An 8,160-nucleotide genomic window follows, 5' to 3' on the forward strand; every position below is an offset into this window, starting at 1 on the left:
TTGTCATTTTATATCGATGGGATATATAATAGGTTATTGGCTTGGTTTTGCTCCGTCTAGTAAGGATTATAAGTTGCTTGCTTACGGGTGTGTTAGTCCTAAGTTTCCCGAGTTTTCAATCGCGGTTTATTCATTAAATGATCGCCGTTGGAGGATCAAAGATAGGTCGGATGCAAACGTTTGAGGCCTTAGTTTAGTAAGGATAAATTTTATGAAACCTCGTGAGTCGTGGCTTACATACTCAGCTTGGGTGGTTCGATTTTGATTCCGAGGAATTTAACTATGTGGATTTGCCTGATGCTCTTAAACAAACGGAGCTCGTTATTTAACTTTGTGAAATAACTTTTCTAATAAGGGTTTTGACAAGATAGCTTAATTTCAAAGAAGATCCGTAACTTTTGTTCATGTTTTCTTGAAGAAGCTTCATGTCTTACTTAATATCTAATTCACCCTTAGTTTTCATACTAATGTTAATTCACGACTTAATGTGAAGTGTTATGTTGCTTGTTCTATCGTCTTTACTTTGAACCATGATAGTTCTGTCAAAGTCTCATAAGAACATGAAGTTGATGTAGGTTTAATTTGGTTTAAATCTATCTCACCCTTAATTCCCAATATAAATAACAGTATAACATGACACTACTTGACTACCTCTAATTGGTCCTATTAACTTGATCCAGCTTAAGTTGAACACTTTAATCATCAAAGAATTCTATTCAATTAACTCTAATTGGTCATACTAACTTGATCCGCTTTATTTGAACACTTTATTTAAAGAATTATAGTGACATAAATTTATAGCCTGTGCTTAATTATAGTAAAGAGATGAAAGGATTGAATTTTTTTTTTTTTTGAAAAAAAAGACATAAAATGAAGCTGCTAATTATAAAGAAAGAAAATCAAATTGCAGTGTCTCTGCTTTTATTAAAATCTTATAACTAACACACCAATGTTCATTTGTCTAAATCACAAAAATTACAATGAAAATTAATCAAGAAACGAAACAATTAAATCCCAGTTGGACATAAACTGAGAAATCATACTTATTGACACTAACATACCTAGATTTATTGAGAAATTAATGACATAAACGAGTCTAATTTTGTACTAAACAATCAAACTGATGAGTCTAGAATTAAGCTACTGACATGCCAAGATTTAACAGATTTCTGAAGCAACTATACTCTGTCTTCCTGTATGTTGCCACTTCCCTCATCTTAATCACTCCCATCAGACGTTTCGAACTTTCGATCACCTTGCTGCCCTGCGAGTCTTTCCGCCATCAGTCGGGCATTTTCAGAAGCAGCTGCAGCTGCATTAGTGTTGAAAGAATGCTGCAGTTGAAATAGAGGCCCAGCAGATGGTACTGATGTGCTGCCAGCAGGCGCAGTCCTCGATCCAAGAAACGGGTCTTTCAGGAGATCAGTTATTGTAGTTCCAACATCAGCATGAAACACACACACCTGAATGAAGGTCTTAAGCCCTCGATCTTGTACCTTTTTCAATAGCGTCATATCCATTGTTCGCGGTGTGCTGCCTGCAGCATCCTTATTCACCATCTGTAGTCCGCACAACCCAACACAGTTTATCTCAGACCACTCCATCCTACGAGCATAATCAACATTATACTGAGGACTACTCTTGGGTGCAAGAATCTTCGCGATACTCAAATCTCCTAGCTTAATCGTGCCTGAATTTCCAACAACAAAGATGTTTTCGCACTTGAGCTCATTGTGAATAATCGGTTCATTTTGACTGTGAAGAAAATCAAGCCCTGTCAGAATCTGCTGACACCAATTCTTGATTGCTGGACTGCTTTCTTTAACCTGATGTTTCTGAGTGTAATTCTTCAAATTCCCAGAATAAAGCTCAGTAATCATGTTGAACTCAACTTTGGTTTCTGCGTCAACCCAAAAATGGTAGCATTTGATTATGTTCTGATGATTAAAATTCTTCAACAACTTAGCTTCTCTAACCAAAGCACGAAGATCATTATGTTTAAGAATTTTCTTACACCAAGCAACTTCTCTGCCATTAATGTTGTCATATCCCAAATAAACTTTTTTAAGATCGTCCTCATCAATCTTCTTTCTGTACCTTGTGTAATGCCCTGTCGAATCTGTCTCCATAACCGTATAATCGTTGTCTCCTCCGCTTGAACTCGAACCCGCCATTATTAGTTAACACAACAGCAAAACAGAACTAAAGAAAGATTTGTAATGGAATTAAGCTAATGAAGTTGATTTCTATAGATGGATGGAATTTTTGTAGGATTATTAGGAGAAAAAACAGAATGTTTGAAATAATGGGTTGATGATGAAATGAATTAGAATGGTAATGTAGAAGGGTATTTATAATAGCATGTGTTTGGGTTATTACAGTTAGTTAAGTCAGTTATCAAGATCAAGATTTAGAAAATGCCCTTTCTTGATTTTTTTGATTTTTTTTTTTTAAAAAAAAAAAACTTTAATTAGCCCTGTATTCAAGTAAGATTTCTTTTGATTAACATTTTAAATGACTAGTTGATAACTACCAAAAATAATCGTTTGTGGAAAATATTGAAAAATGTGACTTGTGAGTATACATACGAAATAACATATTGTATTTATAATGGTAAATGGTAAATATATTTGGTTATTAATTATGTACAAACCATAATATAAACAAATTGATTAATCTTCAATCTATCCACTTGTAGTTAGTTCATTCTGTTATCAAGATCAAGAATCAGAAAATGCCCTTTCTTGATTTTTTGTTATTTTTTTTTCCTTTTAATTTTATTAACTGATTAATTGGTTTGTTTAATTTTGATTTTAGAGGACGAAGTGTATACTACTAAATAATTTCCGTAGAGGTTGCATAAACATAGTCAAAGTTAGACTCATCATCAACCAAGACCCTATTAGTAGAGAACTAGCTAGAGATGACACGATAATACCACACACTTGCAAGCTCTAAATGTCATACTAACTTGATCCGGCTCAAGAGTTTTATTTGAGATCTCTAGTGACAGAAATTTATTGCCCATGGCCCTGTTCTTAATAAGACGCTTAATAATAAGTTATAGAGTAACGAGACGAGGGAGGATTGAATTGAAAAGTAATGAAATTAGACGCATAATAGTAAGTTATAGAGTAACTGAGATGAGAAAATTGAAAAGTAAAGAAATTGTACATAAAGACACTAACTATAAAGAAAGAAAAACAAATTGCATAGCCTCAAGTTTTATTAAAATCTTACAAGTAACACACCAATGTTGGGACACTAATTACATTTCTGTACTATTAGCCTCAACAAAGACCTTATTAGTAGAAATCATACTTATTGAAACACTGAAGTATCACTAAATACGTAGAATTATTCAGAAAATTCCTGTACTATGATATAAACCAAAGTCTAATTTGTACTAAAGAATCAATTAAACCACTGAGCCTTCTGATGCAACTACATATTGAGTCTTCCTGTTGCCACTTCCCTCATTGTATCTACTCCGATCAGATGATTCACCTTGCAAGTGTTTCCTGATTTGCCAGACCCATTGCATTAGCTGTCAGTCGGGCTTCTTCATCATCAGATGTGTCGATGTTAGGCAAGACAGACATTCCCTCTTCATCAGCAGACGTATTGATGTCAGGCAAGACAGGCATTCCCTCTTCAACATCATCAGATGCATCGATGTCAGGAAACACAGGCATTCCATGCTGCTGCTGCTGTTGCTGATCCTGCTGCGCATCTTGGTTCTGTTGGACCTCTTCATCAGATGCAGCTACATTATTGTCGTCAGGCACTCCATGCTGATTCTGTTGTTGTTGCTGCTGCTGATCCTGTTGCGCGTCTTGGTTGTGTGGCATTATGATTGGGGGGGCACCTGTCTGATGATACACAACAGATCTCTCAGTAGATGAAATCCGAAGAGATGAAACACTGTCAAAGATTAAAACAATGTTACTGTTACTGCCCTCATTGCTATCATATTCAGCCACAAGTTTTGCTATCAGTTGCTCTATACTCTCAGAAATCGATGCGGCCTCTACATCAGACAGTTCAAGTGGTTGTCTTAAACCCTCCACGACTCCCTGAACTGTATCATGATTGACTGTATACATAAATGTTTCCCTGAAATTCTTTACCGTAACGAACCCGAGTATCACTTCACCACCGCCCCTCATTTGTCGTCCCATCAATTGTCCTCCTAACGTGAAACTCTCACGCTCTCTGTCGATTTCCCTAGCAGACGGCAGCAGCAATACATCCCTCTCATCATCCACAGGAACACTCACAATTGGATCACTCGGTGCAAGAAACGGATCATTCAAGAGATCAGTTACAGTAGTCACAACACTTGTAGGAATCAGACACCTCCGAATGAACTTCTTAAGCTGCTGATCTTTCACTCTTTTTAGTTCAGCAGGCATTACACGCGAATCAACCAGTCTCCTCTCTACATCTTCCTTAGTCACCATCTGCAACACGGTCATCCCAAAATAGTATATCTCAGACCGCGAAATATGAAAAAGATCAGCACTAGCATCAGGAGTAAGTGGTGTTTCCCAACCCATAGACGCGGCTTCACACAGATCTCCTATCTTTACTAAACCTGTTTCTCCAACAACAATGTTTTCACACCTGATACTATGTAGAATAATCGCCGGATTTCGTTGGTGAAGATAATGTAACCCTTCAAGAATCTGTCGACACCAACTCTTGATAGTTGGCAATGCAGTAGTATCTAAAATTAAGCGATTATTTTTTATAAAATCTCTCAAATTACAAGAATATAACTCAGTAATCATGTCAACCGTGTTCGAGTTTGGATCAACCCAAGAATCGTAGCATTTGAGTATACTAGGATGGTCAGAATCCATCAAATCTTGAGCTTCATCCATCAAACCATCATAATTTTGCTCTGTTATATTCTTCTTAATCCAAGAAATAACTCTGTTATTAACCCTGTCTAACCCCTTGTAAACCACTTTTGATACGCCTTGTTCAATGGTGTTATCATACTTTGTGTATTGCCTTATCGTACCATCGTCTCCATGTGAACTCGAAGCCGCCATTACTAGTTAATAACAACAGCAAAACAGAACTAAAGTTGTGGAATCAAGTTGATTCTAATGGATGGAATTTTTTTTTTTTGTTGTGATTGAAGGAAAAACAGAAGGAAATTTGGATGAGTTGATGATGAAATGAATTAGAATGGTAGTGTAAAAGGGTATTTATAATGGTATTTGTTTATTTGTTACTTTATATCCAAAGTTCCATACTATACAAACCGATTAATCTTTGTTTTATCCATTTGTTGTAGTTAGTTAAGTTAGTTATCAAGATCAAGAAACAGAAAAGGCCCTTTCTTGATTTTAATTTTTTAATTATGATGAAATAGTTTTTATTATTATGCCGCTACTTTGTTTTAATTATTATTGAAGCCTCTACAAGTATCCATCTATACTACGAGTACTTAAGTACTTCATATCTTTTAGTGATAGACTTTGTAAGTTTGTGTAAATAAGAATTAAAAACCTGAATTTGAGCGATACTTTCATGTAAATAAGAATTATGATCAACTAATGAAACTATATGTTTGTCCGATTTGACATCAATATGATTTTGTTTAGTTTGAGAAATGTCTAACCGTATTTTTACATTTTGGCTCGAGAAATATCAAACCGTATTTTTATGCTTTGGTTTGGTTTGAGAAATGTCAAACTGTATAATTGATTTGGTTCGAGAAATGTCAAACTGTATTTTTAAGAATTGATATGAATATGGTTCGAGAAATGTCAAACCATACTTAATTTTACGATTTGACTCTAATTAGTCTTATTAACTTGACCCGGCTAGCTCAAGTTGAACAATACTTTAATAAAAGAGTTCTAGTCAACTTACTCTAATTAGTCATACTAGCTTAATCTGCTTTAATTGAACACTTTATTTAAAGAATTCTGGTGACTTAAATTTATGGCCCGTGCTTATAGTAGTGAAGAGATGAAAGGATTGAAAAGTAAAAGAAAATAGACATAAAAGCTACTAATTATAAAGAAAGAAAATACAAATTGCAGTGTCTGTTTTTATTAAATTCTTATGACTAACACACCAATGTTCATTTGTCTAAACCAGACAATTACAATGAAAATTAATCAAGAAACGAAACAATAAATCTCAGTTGGACCTAAATCTGAGAAATCATACTTATTGACACACTAATTATCACTAACATACCTAGAATTATTCAGAACATTTCAGAACTATGACATAAACTGATGAATCTAGAAATAAGCTACTGACATGCCAAGATATAACAGATTTCTGAAGCAACTATATTCTATAGCAAACGAACAGACATTTCATCTTAATCACTCCCATCAGACATATCACCTTGCTGCATTGCGAGTGTTACTGTCGTCGATAGCACCTTCAGACTCTGCAGCTGCACTAGTGATGGTAGCAGGCTGCAGTTGAATTGTAGACCAGGACCCAACAGGTGGTACTGATGTGCTGCCAGAAGGCGCATTCCTCGGCACAAGAAACGGGTGTTTCAGGAGTTGAGTTACTGTAGTCCCGACATCTGCAGGAAACACACACATTTCAATGAAGCTCTTAAGCCCTTTGTCTTGTACCTTTTTCCAAAGCCTCATATCCATTGTTCGCGCTGTGCTGTCTGCAGCATCCTTATTCACCATCTGTAGTGCGCACAACCCAACATAGTATAACTCAGACCGCTCTATCACTCGAGTAATAATAGCATCATACTTTGGACTACTCTTGGGTGCAAGAATCGTCGTGCCAATCAAATCTCCTAGCTTAATCATGCCTGAATTTCCAACAACAAAGATGTTTTCGCGCTTGAGATTATTGAGAATAATCGGTTCATTTTGACTGTGAAGAAAATCAAGCCCTGTCAGAATCTGTTGACACCATTTCTTGATTTCAGGACTGTTTTCTTTAACCTGATGTTTCTGAATGTAATCGTTCAAATTCCCAGAATAAAGCTCAGTAATCATATTGAACTCAACTGTGGTTTCAGCGTCAACCCAATAATGGTAGCATTTGATTATATTCTGATGATTAAATTTCTTCAACAACTTAGCTTCTCTAACCAAAGTACGAAGATCATTATGTTTAAGAAATTTCCTACACCAAGCAACTTCTCTGCCATTATTGTTGTCATATCCCAAATAGACTTCTTTATTATCGCCTTCATCAATCAGCTTACAGTACCTTGTGTATCGCCCTGTAGGATCTGTCTCCATAACCGTATAATCGTTGTCTCCTCGGCTTGAACTCGAACCCGCCATTGCTAGTTAAGAATAACAGCAAAACAGAACTAAAGAAAGATTTGTAATGGAATCAAGCTAAAGAAAGATGGATGGAATTTTTAGGAGGAAAAACAGAATGTTTGAAATGATGGGTTGATGATGAAATGAATTAGAATGGTAATGTAGAAGCGTATTTATAAGGGTAAGTGTTTGGGTTGTTACTTATATACAAACCGACTAATCTTCAGTTGTAATAGTTAGTTAAGTCAGTTATCAAGATCAAGAATTAGAAAATGCCCTTTCTTGATTTTATTTTTTATTTAAAAAAATCTTTAATTAACCCTTAATCAAGAAAGATTTGTTTTGATTAACAGTTTTATTTTTAAATGACTAGAATATAACTACCAAAAAATGGTTTGTGGAAAATATTGAAAAATGTGACTTGTGAGTATACATACGAAATAACATCTTTATAATGGTAAGTGTTTTGGTGGGTGATTATGTCCAAACATGTAACTCAACCCGCTTCCTCGATTAACCTGTTTAACACCTCTAAGGCTCTAACCATATCAAAGAACATGCATTCCCTAGTACGTGATGAGTACAACGCAGCTGCACAAGTACAGTCATTTAAGCAAGAATTCGCGCATCTAGTTTAACTCAAGCATTTTTTAGTAAACTATCATCTTTCCTGTTATAAACTCTTCATTGCAATCTATTGTCGTTTGAACTATCTTGGTCCCTTGCTTACATTCGTATACACGAACATGTCCTAGAAAATGTGCAAATTCCATAGGCAGAGCAAGCCAGGGGAAGATCACAATGCAAGTAGTATTTAGGACTTGAAATGATGCCTCTAACTTGTCTTTGTAGGGTGACTAGTTTCCAGTGTCGTTATCAA

The 8,160-nt window shown here is 35.5% G+C and overlaps 3 protein-coding genes across 3 annotated transcripts; all 3 read right to left on the reverse strand.

Annotated features, from left to right (window-relative positions):
* Positions 1-1,217: 1,217 nt before the first annotated feature.
* On the reverse strand, positions 1,218-2,174 carry LOC110722267 (serine/threonine-protein kinase WNK8-like). The gene has a single exon (XM_021901543.1). The coding sequence runs from the start codon at positions 2,172-2,174 to the stop codon at positions 1,218-1,220; it is 957 nt and encodes a 318-aa protein (XP_021757235.1).
* A 1,329-nt stretch (positions 2,175-3,503) lies between these two features.
* On the reverse strand, positions 3,504-5,060 carry LOC110722268 (probable serine/threonine-protein kinase WNK4). Its single transcript, XM_021901544.1, has one exon. It carries the CDS (start codon positions 5,058-5,060, stop codon positions 3,504-3,506), a length of 1,557 nt encoding a protein of 518 aa, XP_021757236.1.
* A 1,314-nt stretch (positions 5,061-6,374) lies between these two features.
* Positions 6,375-7,298, reverse strand: LOC110722269 (probable serine/threonine-protein kinase WNK6). The gene has a single exon (XM_021901545.1). It carries the CDS (start codon positions 7,296-7,298, stop codon positions 6,375-6,377), a length of 924 nt encoding a protein of 307 aa, XP_021757237.1.
* Positions 7,299-8,160: the final 862 nt, after the last annotated feature.

Source organism: Chenopodium quinoa, unplaced genomic scaffold (genome assembly GCF_001683475.1).
Source record: "Chenopodium quinoa cultivar QQ74 unplaced genomic scaffold, ASM168347v1, whole genome shotgun sequence".
NCBI classification, from domain to species: Eukaryota; Viridiplantae; Streptophyta; class Magnoliopsida; order Caryophyllales; family Amaranthaceae; genus Chenopodium; species Chenopodium quinoa.